Source organism: Rhinatrema bivittatum, chromosome 1 (assembly GCF_901001135.1).
Source record: "Rhinatrema bivittatum chromosome 1, aRhiBiv1.1, whole genome shotgun sequence".
Classification (NCBI taxonomy): Eukaryota; Metazoa; Chordata; class Amphibia; order Gymnophiona; family Rhinatrematidae; genus Rhinatrema; species Rhinatrema bivittatum.
Genome location: NC_042615.1, coordinates 257,439,019 through 257,465,913, shown reverse-complemented (window position 1 = coordinate 257,465,913; position 26,895 = coordinate 257,439,019). Strand labels below are relative to the sequence as shown.

Genomic DNA, 26,895 nt, shown 5'->3' with positions numbered 1-26,895 from the left:
AACTTAAAAGTATCACCTTTTTCCCCACAAGACAAGCCTTCTGAACAAATGAACGAAGTCCAACACCCCTAACCTGTAAAGGAGTGAAATACCCAAAAAGAAGAAGCAAGGGGGATATGGGAAAAGTAATTTTAAGCAGATCCATAAGGTATCGGGCAATACGTAACCAAAGCCGTTTAATAAAAGGGCATGCCCAAAAAGAGTGTGACAGCATACTGTTAGTGTCCTGACACTTCCCACACGTAGCAGAATGTGAAATTTTTAATCGATACGCTACTTGGGGCGATATATAGGTCCGTCTAAAAACGTATATTGCATTTCCCTGTAATATGTTAGGGGTAATTTTGGACACTCGCCGAAAGCCTGTTGGAGAACAGAAGTAGTAATTGTAAACACACCATCCCCATTTCAGCGCTCTGCCAATATGGAACCAGTGTCTATGCTTGTAAGCTTTTTAAGGCTTTTGTAGTAAAGGGAAAGGGGCTGTGATTTGTCAAACAAAAACAGAGCATCCAATGATTGAAAAACGGAGGGGCATAATGTGTCTGCTGGTAGGGACTGGATGTAATGTTGGATTTGTAAGTATGAAAACACCTGTGCATTATCCAGATTGTACAATTCCTTCATCTCTGTGAAGGGCAGCATGTGTCCCTCACCACTCAGTAAATGATCTAACGGAGTAATTCCTTTAGAAGTCCACAAGCGAAAGGCCACCGCCTGAGAGCCTGGAGAGAATTCCTGGTTACCTTGAATCGGTAACAGATATGAACAAATACGTGGGATCTTAAACAATCAGGTCATGGCAAGCCAAACACACTGAATAGGTGCCTTCGAGGTAGACTGAATTAAAAAGGGCAGGAGTGTATCTGAGGGACTCTGCAACACGTATTTAAGATCCAATGGGGCGACCAGTGCTTTTTCCGCAGACAGGTTAACATAGAAGGATTTGTCCAAGAGCCATTCCCTGATAATGCGCAGGTTGCTAGCCAAACTGTACAAAGCCAGGTCAGTACCCCCAAACCTCCCTCACCCCATTTTTCTTTTAGCCAAGACAAGGGTATTCTTGATCTCCTGCCCCGCCACAAAAAGGAGTGGAGTACTCTATCCAAGCTCAGCAGGTCTCTCCGTTTGAGAGTGAGCAGTAAATTCTGTAAGATATAAAGCCATTTGGGAAGAATGACCATCTTGAACAGATTTACCCGGCCTCCCAGGGACAAAGGCAACGCTGCCCAGGTGTGTAATTTTTCCTGGGAGGAGTTTAATACGGGGAGGATATTTAGGCTGTACAACTGGGCCAAAGACTGTGGAAGTATAACCTAAGTACTGAAAGGAGTCAGTTGTCCATTGCAGAGGTAACGGCCCAATCCATCGATCTCGGAGGGCGTCGAGGAATGCCAGGGCCTCCAATTTAGCATCATTGAGGTGCAAACCAGAAAAAATCCCAAACATCCCAATTAGTTGCAAGAGAGGATAGAGGGAGTGCTCAGGGTCAGTCAGAAAAACCAGGATGTCATCCGCAAAAGCTGCATATTTGAAAACCTCTGTTTGTAGCCTAATCCCCCGATCAGCCTGAATGGATAATAAGAGAGGTTCCAGTAGTAACAGGAACAATAAGGGAGATAAAGGACAGCCTAGGCAAGTCCCCTAAAGATCTGGAAGGCCTCGGACTGCGAACGATTGGCAAGGATGAGGGCTGCAAGGTCTCGGTATAAAAGTTGTATAACATTATAAAATAACCCCTCAAATCCCATGGCTCTCAGAATATAAAAAAGATAGCTCCACTCCACTCTGTCGAACGCCTTTTCAGCATCGAAACTGCTAAGTAGGGAGTATCTGTTGACACATAGCGATGGCTGCCAGCACACGGCGAATATTGGTGAGCGCATAACATTTCCTCATAAAGCCCACCTGACCGGGACCTATCAATATGGGAAGGATATCCGCCAATCTATCTGCCATTATTTTAACCAGCAATATTTGATCAAAGTTGAGCAGAGAAATTGGTTGGTAAGAGGCAGGAGAGAGAGGGTCCTTCCTGGGTTTGGGAATGAGAGTAATATGGGCTATGTTGGCATGGGCCGGATATGCTCTTGTTCTTAACTCAGAAAAAGTAAGCGCCAAAGGGGTTACCAGGAGTTCCATCAGACATTTGAGGATCAAGACGTGTTTGTCCAGCATTTTTTTCCTATGAGCCACAAAAGAGATGATATCCCCTCATAACACCACCTTAGCGGTATACCAAAACAAAATGGGATTCATGAAATGTTCACGATTGAGAAAAGAGAATTCCTTCCACTTGGAATTACAGGTCATCAGCTAAAAAATATGGGAAACGCCAGAAAGAGGCAGAGGGGGAAGCGTGTGTAGCCTGAAAGTCCATCCAGACGGGGGCATGGTCAGAGATGAAAATTTCATCTATACCTGCATCAGTGGCTTGCTTTATTTATTTATTTATTTATTTATTTAAGGTTTTTTTTATACCGGCATTCAAGAACTCGTTCTCATCATGTCGGTTTACAGAAAACAGGGGTGCAAAAAATATAACCGAAAACATAAATAAACGTGGAGAAGAGAAGCAGTTACAATTAACAAGGGTTCATGAACTGGGATTATAAGAAATAAAGAGATAGAGGAGGATAATTATATACAAGTGTACAATTATACAAGATACGCGCGGAGCCGCGCGTATCTACTAAAAAACCTGGATCGGCGCGCGCAAGGCTATGGATTTTGTATAGCCGGCGCGCGCCGAGCCGCGCAGCCTACCCCCGTTCCCTCCGAGGCCGCTCCGAAATCGGAGCGGCCTCGGAGGGAATCCTCTAACACCCTCCCCTCACCTTCCCCTCCCTTCCTCTACCTAACCCACCCGCCCGGCCCTGTCTATACCCCCCCTTACCTTTGTTGGGGGATTTACGCCTCCCTCCAGGAGGCGTAAATCCCCGCGCGCCAGCGGGCCTCCTGCGCGCCGGGCCGTGACCTGGGGGCGGGTACAGAGGGCGCGGCCACGCCCCCGGACCGCCCCGGGCCATAGCCACGCCCCCGTACCCGCCCCCAAAATGCTGCCGACACGCCCCAGAAACGCCGCGACGACCGGGACCGCCCCCGACACGCCTCCTCCGAAAACCCCGGGACTTACGTGAGTCCCGGGGCTCTGCGCGCGCCGGTAGGCCTATGTAAAATAGGCTTACCGGCGCGCAGGGCCCTGCTCGCGTAAATCCGCCCGGTTTTGGGCGGATTTACGCGAGCAGGGCTCTGAAAATCCGCCCCTGTATGAAGTTGTTACACTGTAAACTGGGGTGAAGGCACTCAGCTATACTTCGGTATAAAAAAGAATATAAATAAATAAATAAATAAAATAAATGTATGCCACATACATTGCAGGATATTATACGGATACCATGCTTAGGTGTTCCATTTGCCACAAAATAGGTATGACAACATGATAAAGGCAATCAGAATGAGGGCCGTCCCAGCACAGGCCCCCATTTGAAACAGAGACATCAGCAATAAATCAATGATGACAGTGAAATGTCTTTCACTGATGTGGACATAGTGTAGGTACAACAGAATTACAACAAAAACCCACATTTCCCCCCCCCCCCCCCACCCCGCCGACTCCCTTCCTACCCTGGATCCCACTATCCTTGGACAACCAAAGAGGATGAATACAAGACCCCTTCCATGCCAACAACTCCCCTCCCCTCAGCCCCATCCACATCTCCCAACTAAAATGAAAAGTCAAGATGAAAAAAACATTTTTGTAAACTGTTCAACAATGGGTCCTCCCGCCAGATAAAACTATGAACCCGCTGAACTACCGGGCAGAAGAAAAAACAGTAATAGCCAGTCCTCTGGTCTGAAGCTCCAAAATGAACAGTTGTCCGTTAAGAGCACTAACAAAAAACAGGAGTTCCTAAACGCATAAACAATTAAGAAGCTCCAAACCACTGCCAGGTCATGACTTCAGCTTGATTCGTCTGGTCTGCAGACCAGACCTTCAACTTTCAGGCCTCGATGTTTCCGCGTCCGCTAACAGCGCTGGCGCAGCAGCCCGCAGGTAACTGTGCACTTCCTCGACGGTGAACCAGCGAACACTCTCTGATATGGCCACCCGGAGTCGGGCAGGATAGACCAGGGTGGCCCGTGTGCCAGTGTTAATCAGTTTCGTGCAAAAAGGGGGCCATTGCCCGTCGCTGTGCTGCCAGATTCGCCGAGAAATCCTGAAATACCCTAATTTTCTGATTTTCGTACATAAGCGATTTCCCGGCTCTGGTTGCCTGCAGAATTTCACATTTATGCACGAAGTTAAAAATTTTCGCAATCACGACTCTGGGCCTTGTAGAATTCCCTTCCTTCAATCCTAGGCGATGCACGCGCTTGACCCTCAACGGGCCATGCATGCGAGAGAGTCCCAGTTCCTTACATAGCCAGGTTTCCAAGAAAGCCGGCAGACTTCTTTCATCCAGCGATTCAGGAAGACTGAGAAAGCACAAGTTAGATCTGCCGGACCTGTGCTCAAGGTCCTCCAGCCGTTCAGCATGTTTGACTAAGGATTCCTTTATGTGAGTGATGACAGACTATGAAACGAGGAGGCTGTCTTGGAGGTCTGACACACGTTGTTGCACTTCAGTAAATCTTGCTTCATAGCCTGCGATTGCTGTTAATAAATCGGTCAACTTAGTTGCATTATTTTTAAGCTCAGGCCCTAGTGCCTCTATACCCACGGTTTAATATCTGCTATCACCACCACAGATGACGATTCTGGGCAATCGGCCTCCGACACTGCCGGCTAATGGGAATTGTGGGGGCCTGTCTTTGTCCTTACCTTTTTTTGTAAGGCGGGATGTCATTTTCCAAGCAGATGATATGCAGTAGGTAGATACGAGTCAGCAAGAGTGATAAAACAGAAAAAAAAATGAATTGGCAGGTGTGGATGGGGCCAGATGCTGAGGACCGGCGCTGAGAGGAAAAATCACATCCGTCCCCTACACAGCATCTCGTGATCTCCACCTCTCCTCTGAATTTATTAAGAGAGTGCCTGAAGATCTTTCTTTTTAGTTAGAGGAGGGAGAGCCCAGATTAAAAAAAAAAAAATGTTGGTCATTCTCCAATTTCTTGATCACCCGAATAGTGTCTTGGCAGTGTCCATCCATGATATCCTCAAGTATGTGCACATGAGGATGTGGGAGAATCCTCTCTCTGTACCCTCTGTCAACAAAAAGGCAGACTCTATACACCATGTTCAGAAGGCTCTGGAATTTAAGAAGCAACAATTTCCTTCTCAATCTGTTCTTGATTCAACTCTCAAGAAAGTCAAGAAGTCTAGGAGTTGCTCGTTCTGTGCCTCCTGGGAAATACTGCACCACACTTGACACTCTTTGCAGAATGGTTTATGAGACTCCATTAACTTTATCACATCCTATCAGTTCTTCATGGTCCACTTAGGGGCGGATTTTAAGAGCCCTGCTCGCGTAAATCCGCCCGGATTTACGCGAGCAGGGCTTGTGCGCAGGTGCGCCTATTTTAAATAGGCCTGCCGGCGCGCGCAGAGCCCCGGGACTCGCGTAAGTCCCGGGGTTTTCCGAGGGGGGCGTGTCGGCGGCGTTTCGGGGGCGGGCCTGGGGGCATGGTTTCGGCCCAGGGCGGTCCGGGGGCGTGGCCGCGCCCTCCGGAACCACCCCCGGGTTGCGTCCCTCTGGGAGGCGTAAATCCCCCAACAAAGGTAGGGGGGGGGGGTTTAGACAGGGCCGGGGGGGTGGGTTAGGGAGGGGAAGGTGAGGGGAGGGCGTTAGCGAATTCCCTCCGAGGCCGCTCCGATTTCGGAGCGGCCTTGGAGGGAACGGAGGTAGGCTGCGCGGCTCGGCGCACGCCGGCTACACGAAATCGGTAGCCTTGCGCGCGCCGATCCAGGATTTTAGCAGATACGCGCGGCTCCGCGCGTATCTACTAAAATCCAGCGTACTTTTGTTTGCGCCTGATGCGCCTACAAAAGTACGCAAGGGCGCCCTGTATGAAAATCTACCCCTTTTTGTATAGCATTCTGCAAAAGGTCAAGATTTTATCTGAATTTCTTCCTCCAGAGAAGTCAGACAATTTGATATCACTAGTGAACAAGGGTAAGGATTGTGGAAAACACTTGCTCAGATCAACCTATTATGTTTTTAAGATAAAATAGAGAGCTTCTGCTATAGGAATTGTTTCCTATAGAGACTTATTTATTTAATTTGATTAGCCACCTTAGCGTTACTCGCCATCGGACAGTGAACAATAATGAAAAATCAAAAAGAACATAGCTTCAGGCTTTAGACATGAGGTCATATATGCAGGACAGGCTTGCTGATGTGCCAGTCAAGGGAGAAATTCTCTTTGGAGATAAGGTTATTAAAGCAGTGGCTCAAATTAAAGACCATTGTTCACTTCAGGCACAGCCAATTATGATTTGCCATCCACATCCGTTATGAGGTATTTTAGAGGGTCACTGAATAGACAGTTCTTTCCTTCGTGGCTGGTCAAGAGCACATCCCAAGAAGTTGCAGAAGAATCTGTAAGCAAAATTATTCAGGTGCAGAAGGTGCTAGGGTTGGTCATAAATTATCCTAAATTCAAACTGATCCCATCAGCTCAATTAGACTCTAGTAAAAGTCTTTCCGCTACAAAAAGGAAGCGCTGCCTTGATGTCCTCAATGGAAGAAATAGTGAGCAGATATAAATATCCGACATGTTGAGGATGTTGAGCCTTATGGCATCAACAGTACATGTAACACCCATGGTACATCTCCACATGAGGCAATCCCAATGGACCCTATGACCGCAATAGCCACAGTCCACCCAGGATCTATGAGCCAGCGTGCATGTCAACCACCAGCTTAAGAACGCTCCCATCGGGTGGATAAGTTGAATCAAGTCTAGTAAAAAGAATACTCTTCAAAATTCCTCAGAAGTTGAATCTTAAACAACCCTTACTTGATACCTCCTTCCACTTAATTTGCAGCCTTAAGGCTACAAAGTATCAAGGTATCAAGTAAGGGTTGTTTAAGATTCAACTTCTGAGGGTCAGATGTAACGGAAGTATGAAATATCTAAGTCCATAAAGGAAGTTGTCAGCGGTCAAGGAAATTTTGCAGTTTTATAGTCATCGCATAAGTGGCAGCATTGCAACATGCAGCATTGAGCAGATACGAGTTATGTTTTGGTGATGTTTAATGAGAAGATTGAAAACAGTGAGTTGCGAGTACAAATGCAGATGAGCAAATGAGCGTCAATCAATATCATTTGGAATTGCAAGGAAAACCAGTGGTGCATCTATAAGATTGGCAGAATATTGTACATACAGCGTTTCAGTAGCAGCAGAAATACCGCACATATAGTGTTTCTACAGGAACATTAATAATTCATTGGTTATAAATTGCCCTGATGAAGCCGCAAGGTGAAACATGGGCCTGGTTGGGATAAACAAGAAGACAGAGTATCTAACAGTATGACCACATGTTTAATTTTTTAAAAATTGAAGTATTGATAAAAATTATTGATATCCGCAGTGTGTGGTTTCTGCTTTGAATGTAAACATTAAGGAGTTTGTGCTTAAAAATATTTTTAAAAAAATATTCTGTACTATAAGATCGAGTATTTACTGTTCCCTGTAAAGGAGAGTTGTTATGGTGAAAACATTGTTAGGGATTGTACAGTTTTGGAAGCAAGTTATGAATGCAATTTTTGTGATTGAGTACGTATGAGAATGAGTGGGTATGGTTTTTTCAAAAGATATGACTAACATACTGTAATAAGTGAATGAATAATCTTAACATTTTGAATGGATAATGTATTGGGAATATTGGGGTTTTGATACAATTTTGTATAAATAAAAAAATGCAAAAGTGATTTGGAATTAATAGTCTGTGCTTTTACTCCACTCTATAGGGAGTGTTTTTTGGTTTATTTATATATATATTTTTATATGTGTGTATATATGTATATGTGTATATAGATTTATTCTAAGTAAAAATTTAGAATAAATTGTCAATATTTTGGATATCAGATATGTTAAACTTGCTAATAGTTAAGAATTAAATAAGCTTTTTAACAATTGTTAATTATACATTACATAATGTATACTGTTTAAGTAGCTTCACTTATAATATTGTTTTTGGATCTTTAAGAATAGAACAGGTAATGAAGTAATACTAAATTTATTTATTTATTTTAGGGTTTTATATACCGGCTTTCTTGATACAGATCAAATCAACTCTGTTTACATAGAACAATAGTTCATTAACAATAACAAGTCAAAACCTCAATTAGAGGGGTCAGAGAGGGAGTAGAAAGTAAAAAGTTACATTATAACAAGGGTGAGCAACTAGGAATTGGAAGTGAAAAGTAAGAAAAACCAAGGTAGAGAGGTATAAACAGAGAGAAGGGGCTTGAAGCCAACCTCTAGAGATTAACTCTAGCATTATAACATGATTATGCGACACTCTGCTAGTTTATATAGTAATATGAGATAGGTGAAAACAGCTGATCGGATACTATATTGGCAGAAATAGTCTAAAGGCTGGGAAAGGCTCGTCCGAACAGCCAAGTTTTGAGTTTCTTTTTAAAAGTTTTGAGGCAGGATTCCTGTCGGAGATCCGGGGGCAGTGTGTTCCAGATGATGGGGCCTGCTGTTGAAAAAGCCTGGTCTCTGATGTTTAATCTATGTACCATTTTGATCGTGGGAACATGTAGGGATCCCTTATAGGCATCTCTTAAAGGTCTAGTCGAAGAGTGTAATTTGAGAGGGTGTAGCAGGTCTAGGGGGGTCTGGTGGTAAATATTTTTGTGGATGATGGTGAGAGATTTGTGGAGTATTCTAAAGTTAACTGGAAGCCAATGTAGGTCTTTTAGTATTGGCGTGATGTGATCTCTTCGCTTAGCATTGGTCAAAATTCTCGCAGCTGCATTTTGGAGCAATTGCAGAGGTTTTAAAGTAACGGCTGGTAGACCTTGCAGGATCGAATTACAATAACCGATCTTAGAGAACAGGATTGCTTGGAGTACTGATCTGAAGTTGTGGTGAATAGAAGAGGTTTGAGTTTTTTGAGCACCTGTAACTTGTAGAAGCATTCCTTAGTAGTATAATTTATAAACTTCTTCAAGCTCAGATGATTGTTAATCATAACTCCGAGGTCTGTGGCATGAGTGATGTGGGTGGTAGTGTGCGATTGTTGTAAGTGTAGACTATTTTCAGGGGTGATAAGCAGGAGTTCCGTCTTAGCAGTATTTAGTACCAAGTTAAGGCTGGTAAGGTGGTGGTTGATGGTTTGTAGGTGAGAGTCCCATAACTTGATTGCTGAGTCCAAGGAGCCTGTGATGGGGATCAAAACTTGGACGTCGTCTGCGTATACGTAGAATTTCAAATTTAGCGATGAGAGTAGATTGCAGAGAGGGAGGAGATATATGTTAAATAGTGTGGGAGATAAAGAGGAGCCCTGGGGGACTCCATGTGGGGAGTTGGTGTGAGGAGATTCCATGTTGTTGATTTTAACCTTATAGCCTCGATTGCTGAGGAATGAGTCGAACCATCTGAAGACAGATTCTGAGATTCCTATGTTGGATAGCTGGTTTAATAAAGTGGTATGGTTGACTGTGTCGAAGGCTGCGGAGATATCGAGGAGTGCAAGCAGAAAAGAGCATCCTTTGTCAATGCCCAGGAGTACTTGGTCTAGGAGTGATATGAGGAGTGATTCTGTACTATGTTCTTTCCGGAATCCATATTGTGATGGATGAAGGATTTTATGTTCTTCCAAGTAATTTGATAGTTGATTATTTACCACTTTCTCCAAGATTTTGGCTACAAACGGCAAATTAGATATTGGTCGATAGTTGTTGAGATCGTCCGGGTCCAGGTTAGGTTTTTTGAGGATAGGCTTGAGGGTTGCTAATTTGAGAATGTCCGGGAAGATACCTTGTGAAAGCGAGCAGTTGATGTTGTCAGCTACGTATTTGGAGATGGAGCCTGGTATTAGAAGCAGTAATTTAGATGGGATTTGATCTTGTGGGTGGGTGGAGGGTTTCATTCTTTTAAGGATAGTTTCCACCTCTGATGAGTAGGTGAGTCGAAAGCTTCCAATGCTGCGACTAAGTTAGAGCGGTAGAGAGGATCTAACGATAATGTGATAGGGTTAGAGGGTAATCTAGCCAAGGTGTTAGAGATTTTACTCTGGAAGAAGATGGCCAGTTCATTGGCCTTAGACTGGGCTAGGTCGTCCAATATTGATGCGGACATTGTCTTTGTGAGGTCTGAGACGTAAGCGAAGAGAGCCTTTGCATCGAAAATCATATCATGTATACGGTGGGCGTAAAAGTCTCTTTTGGTTCGCAGTGTCATGGTTCTGTAATGGTGGAGAGCTGCTTTGTAGATGGCTAGGATATGAGGATTGGGGGAATTCTGCCATTTCTTTTCCTTTTGTCTCGGGCTTTGTTTTAATGTGCGAAGTTCCTTTGAGAACCATGGTTGTTTATTTTTCTGTGACGGGTTGATATTCTATAAATATCAACCCGTCACAGAATTTAATCAGAATTTATTCAGAAATAAATCCCTGTTTTATTTCTGCTTTGACAATTGCTTGAAGTATTCCCTGATGGGCCAGATCAGATAGTTCAGAACTATCAGTGGGAAGACAAAGTAGATTATGCAGAAATGTCGCCGTCTTTGCTTTCTGCTACCCCTGTCCAGAACAACTGGACAGGGGTAGCATTTTTTTTTTTTTTGTATCTTGTGATGTAGTGAGCCAAAATTTGGATATGCTCCCATTGCCTCCCATTTTCATCAAAGGGATTTTTGGTTGAGCCAATATATTGCATTTATACTGTAAAATATAAATAGGGAGAGGAGCCTCTTAAAAAAAAACAAAAAAAACAAACACCTTTTAAATCTTCACTTCTTTTCATTTCTCAATGGTAAGTGGAACAAATAACTTGCTTGAATGCTGAAAGATATGGCTAAAGGGCATTCAAACAGTTTCAAGCCACTTAAAATAATTTATCTTCATATTGGAGTTCAGAGGGCCATTTTAAGCCCTCCATAGGCCAGTACTTTATCAATGTTATGTTCCCTGTGGCGGCAATAGATAAGCCGCAGCAGACACAATAGCGTGTGCTGCAACTGAAAAGGCTGCCCTGCGTTAAGTCTTGGCGAATAAACTACGGAGTATATAAAAGTAAGATATTTAGGGCCCTGAGCAAGCTCTAATGTAATAAAAAGAACAGTTATAGGTGGCTGTTTGCATTTTTGCCAAGTCAGCAACTCTTAGATAATCAACTCCTAGCCTGTTCAAATTCTTATTGATTCTTATCAATTTTTAATGTTTTGCTAGTCCACTACTGACGGTATATAAAAAAAAACCTCTTACCTTGTCTTATTAGAATCAAACAATTACGTCTTCATCGCTCTATAGTGTATGAGGGCTCAGTATCCTGTTGTCCTCTGAGAACACCTGTTAGAGATAAGCAACTCTATTTTCCAAACCCATACTCAAGGTGAGTTGCAGTTCTGATACTATAGATAGATCCTTGCCTCTGAGGGCTTAAAATCTGTTGGTACCTGATGCAATGAAGGGTAAAATGATGACAAGGAGCATCAATGGAAGAAGCGGGATTCAAACCTTGGTTTGCCTGTTCTCAGTTTTTCTTACCACTAAGTTACTTAAGTATTTCTTTTCTGATAACTCTGTGGGACTAGATTTCTCATGTTGAGGCCACCCTGGAATGTTGGCTTCAGCAATGTTTGGGGGAAAAACCAGATGAGGATCCTTGAAACCCCTCTTCAAACCTCAGGCAGTTCCAGATGCTGGTACCAAGTGTCTTGGTACATGCTTCTGGTACTTAGTGAACTAGTCCTTTAGGCTTGTGCCCTAGCACTGAGCAGCTTGGCAAGACTCTAGTTTTTCAACCCCATGACTCTTCATTGATGCTGTCTGTATCAAGCAGAAATAGGCTAACTTCATACTAAGAAGTGCCTCCCGCTTTTCAGCCTCTTTCAGTCCCAATGCCTAAAGGTTTATCTGGGAAACCTACTGAGATAATGATTCCAGAGTTGATGCCTTCCCATATGTAGATCCAGTTTTAATCGCAGAATCGTAGTCAGAAAAGTCTTGGGATCAAGCTTACAGATCTGGAGAATCTGGTTCTGAAAAATATTCTCTTGACCTTCTCTCAGACCCTTTTCCTCCCTCTGGAGAGGAACTATTCTTAGCCTAAGATATTTCCTTCACCTCATTCATACAGAAAATAGCTGAGACCATTCCTTCTCAGTTAAAAGTAGAAGATTAGCCTGGGGCACATTTACTTGTCTGTCCACCTAATCATTCAAGATGTGCAGAAAAGAATGTGGGAGATCCCAATTGCTGTATTTCCTGTGAGAAAGGTAGACACGAATGCCAGAACAGCTCCACTATTCAACAAAATTTAATTTCCACACCAGTCTGTGGTTGTTGAACTTAAAAAAAGTCCAGACTCATTTCTCAGTACACCCTTGGTGAGAGTCACGTTTTGTAGTTTTATAGGAGGAATGTCTTCCAAAGTATTATGCTCCATTCCCAACCAGCTTTGTACCAGATCTTCATGATCTCTTCTTGAAGAACATGGAGAGTTTGTTAACCTATTTAAAATTTGGTGAAGAGTATGGCTAGCATCTTGTTCATTTGACATATGATGCTTTTGAGATGACTTCAAGATCTTCCATGGCCATCAAAATCCAGCACCTAATGGTTGCATTTTTCAGAACTCAGAGAAGATGTTCAGGATAGGCTCACAGATATGTATTTTAGCAAAGAGGTTCTCCTAGGAGGTAAGATAAGGCAGTGGTGGATGTGAAAAAAAACTACGTTTCATTGTTTTAAATGCGCTCTCCATTGCAGCCACTTATCTACTCTCCGCTACAAGGAGGTACCAGAATGGTCAGTAGCAAAGTTTTTTCCTCGGAAAAGCTGACATGAAGTGTTGATGCTATATGGCTTGATATTCTCAGCATGTCCAAGGCTATCTACTAACTCTGTAATACCCACTTCACTATAAACATTAATTTGGTGATCCTTCTGTTAGGGAGAGAGGCTATTTCCTGAGTCTAGTCTAACAGAATAATGATGACCTCCAATTGATCTGCTAGTCCCAGGCTGGATTTTGGGTAATTTCAGGAGCATTAGCAGCTCCACCACCTGGATAGTAAAGAGTATAGATTTGCTTATCTAGGCCTGAGATTTGCTCCCTGTGAGCCGGTCATCCAAGTAAAGGCCCCCCCCCCCCCCCAAGTCTATGCAGAAAAGACTATGTCTGAGAATTTTTGTGAAAGCTTAGAGAATATCAGTACTAGGCTAAAAGGCAATTTGCAGTACTGCAGTTTTTTTTTTTTTTTACTAAACTCTGAATTATTTCTTATGACTATCTTTTATCTTCTTAACTATACTTATGTTATTTTAGTTTTATTGTATTTATTCTGTTTTCCAACTGTTATTTAATAGTTTGTATTGTGTAAACCGTAAAGATAGAGCCTTGTGTTCTGTGTAACGGTATATAACAATTGCATAAATAAATAATAAAAAATGACTAGTATGAGTAGCAGGACATATTAAAATCTCTGCCCTCTTTCCTATGGTGGAATAGGTTTGACTGCTATGGCTCATAAGAAAATATGGCTCATTCAGAAAAAAACTTAAGACTTGGCTTTTTCGCCAAGCCTTCCCGCAACCTTCTGAAGCACACTAAATGCCCTTAGCCACAACTCACGATCTCTGGAATTAGAAATTCCTAAGCAGCTAAAATACATAAAATTCTAATCTGTATTGTTATTATGTTCTGATCTATTTGTTGTATGCTTCTCCATTGTTGTTATTATGTGCTCAGTTATCTATCTCCTCTACTCCATTTCCAGCTACCTATGCTTCCAAGTTTTAGCCTCCTTGTTGATTGTAACTTTGCTCCTTCTGTTAAATGATTATTGATTATTTATTTACTGTTAAGTTCCTCCCTGTTTTATGTAAACCGATTTGATATGGCTATTACCATGAAGGTCGGTATAGTAAAATGTTAAATAAATAAAATAAATAAATAAGAGAAGAACTCTATCTGCAGCAAATCCTAGTGGCAAGGGGAATGGAAAGACCTCTTTGGAGGGTCATTAGATGAGATTCTCAGTAACCATAATCTATAACTCTTTTTTTTTTTATAATGCAGATGACCCAGCTGTCCATCCTGCCTGGGACCAATCATTTTTATTTTGGGTTGTTTTTCCTCTTAAAAAAAAAAAAAAGAAAGAGAGAAAATTCTAAATAGTTTTTTACCCAACTAAAAGAACTAAATAAATCTCCACCTGTTAGTGGCTTCATTGTTTCCTTTCTAGTTGAAAAGCACTCTTTAGCTAGGGATTCCCACTTCTGTGGCTAATTTATTCTGCTTGTCCTCAGAGAAATCAGATGTGTACCTTTAATAGGTGTTCTCCAAGAACAGCAGATTAATCAATTGCATAAACACTCTCCCCTCCACTTGTGGAGTTGTCCAAATGAGTTGAATTATTGAACTGAAAAGGTTCCTTGAGATGGCATGCATGTGTGTATTTCCACACATGCCCACACAATCCTGAGAGAGCTTTTCTAGAGCTTTCTGTAACAGGTGTGAGTAATTCATGTTCTCTAATGCCTCAGTTCATTTACATTTTTTGTAATCCGCCTTGACACCTTCTTTGGGAAAGGCAGAATTACAAATGTTCATAAATAAACCAGTTGGGTTTTCAGGATATCCTTAATGAATATGCATAAGACAGATCTGCATGCACACTCTCTTGTGTTTTATGAAAATCTATTTCTTGCACATTCATTAGGGATATCCTGAAACCCACTACCATCAGATTAGATCACTCACTTTAGGACCGATTACACTGCTATGTTTGGAGATCACTCATTAGATATAAGCAAGTTTGCTGTACTTATTTGTGTGGACACTTACAGCACTCTTATTCATGAAGAGAAAATTATCAGAGTTATTGGGTATTGAATACCATTTTGTTAAGCTAATGAATGTTTAAAGATGTAAGCTTTAGATAATATGAAGGTTCCTTTTTCAAACAATCCTTGATATTTCATTAAAAGTACTTCATTTTTCATATAACTCCTAAACAAGTTGAAGAATTTACTTAAATACTAAGTATTTTTTTCTTGAAAAATTAATTTATTGGGCACATTTTAAACATTCTTTTTGCTTTTGCCTACAGATCTAACATAGGATTTCAAATTCAAGCTGTAAATAACCACGGAAGGTCAGTCAGTGTCCTTACCATTTGCTGAAGAGATTAAAGACCAAAGGGAGAGGTTTGGATGTTTAGTGCTAGCTGTCAAACGTTTTTTTTTTTTAACTTGGTCTACAGCATCATGAAACTTCATTTTTTAGCTACTCTGGATTTTCCTCCCACTTTTTTTCTAGTTCCCATCCATCCTCTGTTATTGCAGTGAGAATCCTCTGGGTGAGAGGCACAGGCTTCTTAATTATCTTTTCACACCTCTATGTCCCACTACTATCTGGACAGCATGTCTTGAGGAAACAGTAACTTCAGACCAGCTAGTCTGTGCAGCCTGTTCACCCATTTCTTCAGTCTCTACATGGTGTGGTCGGGTTGTCTTAGGCATTTGCTCTGCTTTCCAACCCCCAATTTGGGACTCCCCACACATTAGAGCTAAGAACATAAGAAATTGCCATGCTGGGTCAGACCAAGGGTCCATCAAGCCCAACATCCTGTTTCCAACAGAGGCCAAACCAGGCCACAAGAACCTGGTAAGTAACCAAACACCAAGAAGATCCCATGCTACTGATGAGATTAAAAGCAGTGGCTATTCCCTAAGTCAACTTGATTAATAGCAGTTAATGGACTTCTCCAAGAACTTATCCAAATCTTTTTTTGAACCCAGCTACACTAACTGCACTAACCACATCCTCTGGCAACAAATTCCAGAGCTTAATTGTAAGTTTGCTTGAAAACATTTTTTCTACGATTAGTCTTAAATGTGCTACTTGCTAACTTCATGAATGCCCCCTAGTACTTCTATTATCTGAAAGTGTAAATAACCAATTCACATCTACTCGTTCAAGACCTCTCATGATCTGAAAGATCTCTATCATATCCTCTCTCAGCCGTCTCTTGTGCCTGTTTGTCGACAGAGAAAGGAAGCTTGTTTAAGGGTAGTCCATAGACAGCAGGATGAATTAGCCATACTTAATACCAGCGCGCCTCTCTGTCAAGTTGACTACCTCATTACAGCTGAAGCTTTGGAAGACACTGAGGGGCCTCCCTATGCAGTGTATATGCAAGGGAACGTCTGTGCATGCTTATTAAAATCTTTGCTTAGCTCAGAGCTGGGAACATGTCTGCGCTGTCAGATGACCTCACTCACACATAATAGCTAATTCATCCTACTGTCCATGGAGAACCCTGTTTACAGGTATGCAAACTTCCTGTACTGCAGTGACTGCATTTTGTGGGACATTGCTGCCATCTTAGCTTTCTCTGGGGACTGCATTGATCACACAGTAGCTATGATTACTGTTTTCTAATGGTTGATGTAGCTCAACGACTGGAGAGCATTAGTGAATAACCCCTTTCAGGATGAGAAAACACAATACAGTAGGCTCATTGACAAATATATTCGGGGTGGATCAGAAAGAGGTTAAGAGCCACAAACAGGCCTGATTTTCAGAATATGTACAATGAAATGTGGATGAAATATACTTGCACACAATGGATGGAGTGCTTGCAAATCTATATTATGCATATTGATTGTGAATATCCTATAAACCAGATCTGTTTGTGGCTTTTGTGGACCAGAGTTGGGCCTCAGAAACCTATGCATCAGTGTCCTAAGCTGAAATCAAACCCATAGTTTTCCTCTTGATGGTGCAGATTCTAACTATGAGTCAGTCAATTCTAATAGTTCTACACAACTGCCATTTTTCAGCTGTTTAATAGTTGCAGCATGATATATATTTGATTAGTACAAGAGGTCATGTAAGTGAAATAAGAGATGATAAACTGTCACATTTTAAATGCAGTTTGACAAGAGATATAGCAAAATGTTATACTATTTCTGAAATAATGCATGCAAAACAGGAACTTGAAATTTGTTTATTGACAAAGTATTAACTAGTAAAGAGATGAATACATTAAAAAATAAATAGTTGTAAGCTTTTCATTTTTCAAATATATATAAATGTGAGACTGCTTCTGTTTATAGTATTTTAGATTTTTAACTTCTATGGTGGTCCATTGTATCTAAGTTTTAGTTTGGATATTCATTTTATTAATATTGTATTTTAAATTCTGTTTTAGAATTGTGCCATTGGACCATGAAGATAGTTCATATTTAGTTAAAACGGTAAGTGCAATCACTCTCATTTTAAGATCCCAACTAGTTGTGTATAAATTCTTCCATAAAGATATGTGTGTTTTTCCCACCATTAGACCTAAATTATCTTTTTCCAGGACTATTTGTTGCTTACTTATTTATTTTCTGTTAGCATTTGTGATAAAACCTGTTAACCAAATTAATAAATAGAAGTATCATTGTTGAATTAGAAGATGGGTTTTGCAAGTACTTAACTGTGCTTTTAAAAGTCTGTAGATTCTTGCTACTTTGACATGAGCTTAAGTTTTTAGATATCTTTGTACTGTATCTGACAATATGTCTAGAGACTGTTAATTACTATTTGTATCTGTGGCAAGCTCATTGTGACATCTGTATCCAGGACAGTTGCAATCAGTGCAGCAGGAGTGTATTTTGTGTGTGTGGGGGGGGAGAGTGTTTGAGGGTACCCCAACTTCTCTCAAAATAGACATGGAGTAAGCTTATGTAAGAAAGCACTAGACACTGAGAATGGATGAAATAAATGTGGCTACAGCTTTATTGACCTAATAATCTAACAATACATAACTTAAATATCTGAGCTCTCATATATTTCATACTATTGACTATATAAAAGGTTTGGGAGGTGGGAAAAGAACAAGTTTCCTTGACTCGCTGTGAGCAAGCAAGGTCATCATCCTTCCTAAAGGTTGTAGTGGGCAGCCCACTTAATACAGGCAAGGTTGCCAGCCCTTTGTATTCTGCCAAGGGCTACAGTTTGTCACCAAAACAGGGGCAACATAAAGATCCTGACCATGACTGTGAAATTCTCAGGGCCCCCTTCCCCCACCCATTTTTCTATCAGTTTCAGCCACTGCTTTTCCTTTGATGTAACTACTACCCCTTTAAGGCATTCAGATTCTTGCCCAATGTTGTACAAGTGAATTCCATTTGAACAAAAATAGCTCCATGCTTCTATGAATACTCACTTATGTCTTGCATGCTTTCCATCCACGAAGAGTGGTAAAGTTGCCCACTTGTTTATTTTCCATTGATAAGCTTTCTGAATTAGCTATTACAAACTGGGTGATGTCATCTGGCAGCACTGAAATGACTTGTCTCTCCTAGCTAGTACAGCTTTATTTTTATTTATTTACAGGATTTTTTATACTGCAATATTACCACTCTTGTGTTCAAAGCGGTTTGCAACATCTATTGTACATACACAAATATGTATCACAGCATCTTAAAAAGAAAAATTATTAAACATTTAAAAACATTTTTAAAAAAGAAAGTTTTGAAACTTTTCCTAAAACCCCTGTAATCTATTATTATGCGTATTTCTAAAGGCAACTTATTCCATAACACAGGAGCTATTTGAGAGAATGCACGATTCGAGTCATTCTGAGTTGTGTATCTTTTGCACTGGAACCGTTAGCAGCAGTTTAATTCCTGAGTGTAGACTACTGCGAGGGTAGTATTCTTGCACTAAATCTGCTAAATACAAAGGACATTTCTCATGTACCATCCGATGTACCTCCGTTAATGTTAAATTTCCTAGCATGTAGCCAGATGGACTCAGGACCAATGGGAATAGTTTACTCCTGATAGCAGATGGGAGACTGAGTCAGATTTCAAAGCTGACGTCAGCCTACATATACCCGTGAGCATGTTCAGCTCTTCAGTATTTCTCCATTTCCCTTAGCAGATGCGTACACTATTCCACACTAGAATAGTGTTAACAATTACAGCAAAAAGAAAAGAAATCTACAGCAAAAAGAAAGAAATGTACCTTTAAGAAGATCGAGCCCTGCTCTCCTGCGGTGAAACCTAAGGGTCCCTCCCCCAGTCGAGAATGCCTGAGGTGATTTCCGATATCCCTCAGAGAGGTGTGCCTTGGTCCCAGCGTGGACTTAGTCCCCAGAGTGGCTGAAAGGCAGCGGGTGTGCATCTGAACGCAGCGGTGAAGGTAAAATCCTCTCCCCTTGCAGCTGGAGACCATCCGATACACAAGCGGTAAGCGACGAGACCAGGTAAGAAGGAAACTTTACTTTAAGGTCTCCGGTCTCCAGAACTCGGATCCCCATACCGACTCTGCTTCCAGCAAGTTTGAGGGAATTCCAATCGGGTCGAGCAGCCTTGGTTAGGCTAGACCCCGATCCGGTCCAAGGGTCCACACATGTGGAGACCCTTAAGAGGGGGCGCCATCTTGCATGCGGTGGTAGTCAATGCCATCTTCCCTCCCCCTTGGCGGTACGGGTCTTCCGGCGGCCTTTGCGCATAACTTGTGCGCACCCCATAGAGCCACGTGCATGGCTGTATGCGCAACTCAGAGCAGAGTGCACTTCCGAGCCGCGTACACACCGGAGCGCCTCCAGGCGCATAACTACAGCCGCGCACAAACACTCTTCGTGTGCATAACTTCAGCCGCACATAAATGCCATGCGCGTATCTACAGCCGTGCACAATTAACGTCCGCATTACTACGGTCACGCGCAAATACTGAGTGCATATCTCCAGCCGCGCACAAATGCCGAATGCATAACTACGGCTGCGCCCAAATTCTCGCACGCAGTGAAACTTGTGCGCCTAGACATAGATTCAATGGCACTGGCATCTAAGAAGGCCAGAAGGCCCTCTCTTTGCACAGCCTGCCACATAAGAGCCGCGCAGACTGAATTTAAGTCCTGCCTATGCCCGCGGTGCGAAGAGCCCAGGGGGAACAGACTCCCACTGTCAGAGGGGTCCGAAACTACTGAGGATTGATCCCCAGATCTACGTATCTCAGCACAGCCTCCCCACAGGAGGACACCTCTGGGACATAACTCCACCCCTCCTCTGAGATAAACATAGACCCAGGGACCTCCTCTTGGGTGGAATTCTTCAAAGAGCTGTGAACAGCCTCCGCTGCGCACCAGGCTCAACCCAGGCTGGGCGCACAAGATCCTCCCAGCACTATGATGCCTCGAGACAGGCCTCACCTAACCAAGAATTTCCCTATTAGGGGCCCAGACACCTCAGTGAGGAGAGTGACTCCCTGGAAGAAGGAGAAATTCCTTCAGGAATGGAACCATACCGAACCATGCTTCACTTCTTCCACAAGGATGAATTACCAGCCCTTGTTTCTCAGACTCCGAAGACGTGGGGCATTCAGGGCACTGATCCTATGGTGGAACCAAAGAGGAATTCTTATCTTGGTGCCCTCTCATAAGGCCTCATGCTACTGTCCTATGTTGGAAGCCATCCAGGACCTGATTGACCTGGAATGGAATGCCCCGGAGGCCAACTTCAAAGGGGGGGGGGGGCTACCCTTGGAAGCCCTATACCCTGGAACCTGCGGCCAAGGAGCACCTGTATTTCCCGAAAGTGGACGCTATGGCCTGTGCAGTCTCAAAGCGAGCAACTATTCCCGTTGAGGGAGGAGCAGCCCAGAAGGACAGACGATTGGAGTCCATCCTTAAGCAGGCCTTCGAGCAATAGCGATGACACTGCAGATTGCTTGCTGCTGCGCACTTGTAGCACGTGCCTGATTACTTCTCTCAAGAGACGCAAATTCGGCCGGAAATACGATTGAATCTGCGGCATCCTTCATCACTGACGCAAGCTCAGACCTAGTGCGCACCCCAGCCAGAGGCGTTGCCTTGGTAGTAGCAGCCAGAAGACAACTATGGCTACGAAATTGGCATGCGGACGCGACATCTAAAGCAAATATCACGAGATTCCCCTTAAAGGATCTCTCTCTTGTTTGGGAGTATTTTGTAGAAGTTAGCCAACAAATAGGGCAAATCTCCAATGCCCCGACTACCGGAAGATAAGAGGTAAAAGACCCCAGTGTTCCTCCCCTAGAAGGACCTAGAGCAGACGTTTGCAGCGCTTTAGACCCTACAGTAACGCAGTCTCAGGTACCTGGCCACTCCGGAAGGAACCAGTCCTCCCGGAGCAGACACACCAAGAGGGGGAGCAGGACCGGGGGACAGGCTCCAGCCATACCCTACATGAGAAGAGACCGGCCCATACACAGGAAGAAGCCATAGGGGATCGATTTGCCCTCTTCTACCAAAGATGGGTCGATATAACGTCTGACAAATGGGTCCTAAATATCATTCCAGCACGACAACAGTGGCTTACATCAACCACCAGGGAGGAACCACGAGCCTGCAGGTGTCTATGGAGATAGACCTTCTCTTGACAGGGCCGGAGATAAACCTACACGGGATCTCGGCCTCCCAATTCACGGGAAAAAATGTCTCAGCAGACTACTCCAGCAGAGAGAGCCTAGACCCGGCGAAATGGACGCTGTCGACCACAGCCCTCCAACTAATAGTAAATAGCTGGGGCCTCCCAGCTTTGGATCTACTGGCAAACCGGCTTAATGCCCGAGTTCCCAGATTCTTCAGTCAACCCTGGGGATTCGACTCTCTCTTCCAAACCTGATCACAGAAAGACCTATTGCACACTTTTTCCCATGGCCACCACTGGGCAGAGTCATCCGCAAGAGAGCACCACAGGGGACTAGTTTACTAGTCGCCCCTGATTAACCTAGGTGACCATGGTATGCAGACATGCGAAGACTACTTGCGGGGAACTCTGTGCCTACCCCCACACAGGGATCTCATCCGGTAGGGCCCGATCCTCCACGTTGGTCTCGATTCTCTCTTATGGCCTGACCCTTGAGAGGCCCAGCCTGAAGAATCACAGTTACACAAGGCCGTGATGGACACTCTGCTTCCAGCGCGCAAGGTCTCCACATCCCTGTCTTACATTACAGATCTGGAGAGTATCCGAAGCCTGGTTGAAAAACCGTGGGAGTCTCTAGCAAACAGCCAGTAATCCATGATCCTGGAATTCCTGCAGGGATGGTATGAAGAAGGGGTTGGCACTCAACTTCCTCAAGCTCCAACTTGCCACACTGACCGGCTTTACTGCCGAAGTAGACGGCATCAGACTAGCAACCAATCCAGAAGTGTCCCACTCCCAGAAAGGGGTTAAACAACTCCGACCACCCCTAAAGTGGCCGGTACCTCTATGCAATCTCTACCTAGACGGGACTTCCTGCAGACCAACTCGTGGTCTGCCACCACGCCTCTTAACATTGAAGGCGGCATCCTTGGTGCTTCAGCTCGTTGCATCTCCGAACTCGGGCACTATCCTGTTGGGAACCGTCCCTAATAGTCTTTCTTCCTACCAGGTCTCATTACCCGAAACCCTTACCACTTTATCCTACTATCCCTTGCTGTAATTTTACCTAAATCAGTTGCATGTAACGATATAATCATGTTTTTTATTATTATTATTATTACTTTTCGTGCATTATTTGTTCCATTTTTTCACTCTGCCTTTCCTATAGCCAATTACGCGGTCATCTATTAGTCCCTGTTTCCCCCTCCCTGTTCCATGTAATTTCAATCTGCAGTTATGATGTAAACTGATATGATGTTTCACACTAATACCGGTATATAAAAAGCTTTAAATAAATAAAAATAGGCTCAAATCTAGAACCATACAACTGCACATGATCTCCTTCGTCTTACTGAAAGTGGTTTCCCAGTTTCACGTGATCCAAAACATCTCAAGACCATCTTCAGATGAACATAAGGACTCTGAAGACTCCACCTCCTTCACCATCTAAATGTTAGCAGACTCCTAGTCAGGTACCTGAAAAGATCAGGACCTGTGCACAAAACTGATCACCTGTTCATTCTTCACAGCGGGAAGGAACAAGGAGAAGCGGCATCGCGGGCGACCATAGCCCGCTGGATCAACGAAGTAATTAATGCAGCATACATAGAGGCAGGTAAACCATTACCTCTACAGGTCAAAGCGCATTCTACAAGGGCCCAGGCAGTCTCCTGGACTGAAACCAAGCCGTTTTCGCCAGCCGAGATCTGTCTGGAGGCGACATGATCCTCCCTACACACCTTCTCCAGGTTCCACTGTCTGGATGTTCAGGCCAGGGAGGATACAGCTTACTCAAGGGCAGCACTAAGTGGGCCACGGGCAGCCTCCCACCCTGTAGGGGAGTAGCTTTTGTACATCCCATTGGTCCTGAGTCCATCTGGCTACACGCTAGGAAATGGAGAAATTACTTACCTGATAATTTTGTTTTCTCACAGGACAAGCAGGATGGTAGTCCTCACAATATGGGTGACATCACAGGATGGAGCCCTGTATGGAAAACTTTTCTGTCAAAGTTTCTATAAAGCTTTGACTGACACTAGCACACTGAGTGCACTGAGTATGCTCAGCCTGCAATTATCCCTGTGACCACAGGTGTCTCCCTCAGTCTTTTTTCTGCTCTGCAGTGAGCATAGCGGTTAGGAGCTTTGTGAGAAATTCTAATACTTTTTCCTCACGGAAACACTTAACTTTTTCTTCGCAAACACTTTTTCCCTGCACGGGTCTCCCTTCGCCTACATTTATTCAACGTTCGGTGAGTACTATGCCCTGTTTTTCGGTCGGTTCCTGTCACGTCACTGGCCTGCCAACAGACTGCAGCCTTCCCTCTCCCTATGTTTCATAGTTAGCCACACATAGCCTGCGAGTGTCAGTCTGTGACACACTGCCTGGTTATTAGCGCTAGTGTGACAGGGACTTCCACGGTTTCCGTTGCCGCCAGGTCCTTCGATTTCCTCTGAATTCTCGCGCAGTCGATGCCCCCATTGCTACTGTTGGTACCCCCTTCCGGACCGTCCTGCATTATTTGATGCCATCGGAACACCCCCCCCCCCCCCCCCCCCGCGGTACATTGATGCCATCGTTCCCTGCATCGATTCTATCAGTGCCATGGCACTGATTTTTTCCCTGAGTTTCATCGATGCCATCATTGCTCGGATGGATGCCATCGATGCACATCCTTGTGTCGTCAGTGCCATAGTTACCCGGGTCGATGCCATTGTCGCCCAGGACACTTCCATCGATGCCAGGGTCATTTCCATCGGTGCCATCATCGATTCAGTCGGTGGCGTCGACGCCCACGTCATTTCCATCGATGTCTTCAATGTTCATGTCGATGCGGTCATTGACTCCGTCAATACCGACATCATTTTTTCCAATGCCAACGATGTTTTTAGATTCTCGATGCCGAATCGTTTCCATAGATACCTACGCAGATGCCATCGGTGCTTTCATCACTGTTATCCTTGCTCTGCCCGGGTCATCGACGTTTTTCATATATATATTTTGACGATGCCCTCGAGGCCGCTTTGGCCACCATCGACACCGTCAATATCGACATAGCACCGCCACGTAATACCCTCGCCTAAACACAGTGCTCCTTGCTTTAGGTTCTTATTATTTAAAAATAATTTATTTATTTATTTAACAGTTTTATATACCGAAGTTCTAGCAACAAAGTTACTAATCAATTCGGTTTACATTGTAACAATAAAATTGACAGAATGTAGAATAATGTCTTACAGAGAACAGGGAAGATTTAACTTGGAAAATAAAATAAAATAACTTAATGAGAACAATAAATAACTTCAACGGAGCAAGGAGAGTACAATTTAAATAACAAAATAATTTAGGAGAATATATGTTTGGAATTGAATGAGTCGGGCCTGAGGTCGAATATTGAAAAGATCAGAATAGTTATTGGGATTAGGAGAATGCTTGATTAAACAACCAAGTCTTAAGTCTCTTTTTAAAGGTGGGAGTCGATTGTTCCAATCTCAGGTCAGGAGGGAGAGAGTTCCAGAGTTTAGGTCCAGCGGTGGAAAGAGCTCTTTTACTAAGAGAAGTTTTGAGCGGATGGGCCTTAAGCGTGCCTCTCTGGGCTAGCCTCGTTGGACGGGAAGAGGTGTGAAGTTGTAAAGGGATGGTGAGTTCAATTGGAGAAGAGTTTTTGATGACTTTGTGGATTATTGTTATGGTTTTATAGAAGATTCTCTGATTGATGGGGAGCCAGTGAAGGTTCTTTAAGATGGGTGTAATATGTTCCCTTTTGTTGGATTTGGTTAGAATCCTCGCAGTGGCATTTTGTAATAATTGTAGAGGTTTCAAAGTGTTAGCGGGTAGACCAAGCAGTAAAGAGTTACAATAATCTATTTTCGAGAATATTATTGTTTGTAGAACATATCTGAAGTCATGGAAATATAATAGGGGTCTTAGTCTCTTTAATAATTGAAGTTTAAAGAAGCAATCCTTTATGATGTTATTGATGAAAGTTTTGTAGTTCAGCAGATTGTCCATGGTGACCCCAAGATTTCTGACCTGGGTGGAGAAGGCTGGAGGAGAAAAGGAGTGTGTGTTGAGTGAGGAATGGTTGCCATCTGGAGTGATGAGCAGAAATTCTGTCTTATTGGAGTTAAGTATCAAATTAAGCTTTGTTAGGAGATTGTTGATGGAAAGTAGACAGGCATTCTAGAATTGTAAGGTGTTTTGTAATGAATCTTTGATTGGGATAAGGATTTGGACGTCATCTGCATAAATAAAATGTGTAAGATTAAGATTGGAAAGGAGCTGACATAGGGGGAGAAGATAAATGTTAAATAATGTAGGAGATAAAGACGAACCTTGTGGGACTCCCATGGTGGATCTGAAAGGAGGTGATTCTTTACTATTAATTTTGACTTTGTAAAATCTATTTTGGAGGAAAGATGAGAACCATTTGAGTGCTGTGTTTTTTATGCCAATCTCTGATAGACGATCTAAGAGGAAATCATGGTTCACCGTATCAAAGGCTGAAGATAAGTCGAGAAGAATGAGGAGGCAGGAATGTTTTTTCTCTAGGTTCAAGAGAATATTGTCTGATAGAGATAGAAGGAGGGATTCAGTACTTCTAGATTTACGGAAACCAAGTTGAGATGATGAAAGGAGGTTGTTGTTTTCCAGGTATTCGGAAAGTTATTAAAGCCCCTTATTAGCCTATGACACTACATAGTGCCAGGAGCAGTGCAGGCATGCTGACAGTCCATCAATATTCGCCATCCAAGACAGCGAGGGCATCCACCTCAGCGCTGGGGAAAGACTGGGCCGAGCACCGTGGCACTTATTGTCACGGACATGGTGACCGTCCTCCACTGATGCCATCCAGCACATCGGTGCTATCCTTCTCGGTGCTGGAGAATGCCCGGGCCAAACAACATCACCACTGCCATCACCACTGTTCCGCACAGTGCTGACAGTTCTTGGTGCTCCAGAAACACCGGAACGATTTCCGAAGAATTCTGGACTGGCGTCACAACGCATCGAGCCACTGCAACGAGGGCCGGGTTCACAAGTCATTAATTGGCTCCCCTGTACCCGAGGCGTGCCCCACAGACATCGGTGCAGGATTGTGGCCCTCCACAAATTACTGTGGTAGCGCCAGCCAAGCCCAGCCTGTCTCCTCTATACCTGCGCTACCATACCAGGTTTCAGAGTTGTGACGGAGGTTACATCCGACAGGCTACCCCTTGATGTTTCCTGAAATCCACGGAGCCATCAATCTTCACCGGCTCGTCCTTCGGCCATCCACGTTGGATGGTGAGTAGTCTAATCCCGCTTCAGTGGCATTCCCATTGAGATCTGTTCTCTAATTTGGGCCACATGGTTTGAA

The 26,895-nt window shown here is 43.5% G+C and overlaps 1 protein-coding gene across 1 annotated transcript in view; it reads left to right on the top strand.

Moving 5' to 3' along the window:
* The window catches only part of C1H20orf194 (chromosome 1 C20orf194 homolog), a 794,595-nt gene that overhangs the window by 284,608 nt on the left and 483,092 nt on the right, over window positions 1-26,895 (top strand). Inside the window, 2 exon segments of the mRNA XM_029594038.1 lie at window positions 15,239-15,283; window positions 17,345-17,390. Of these exon segments, the coding sequence (XP_029449898.1) occupies window positions 15,239-15,283; window positions 17,345-17,390 (91 nt within the window).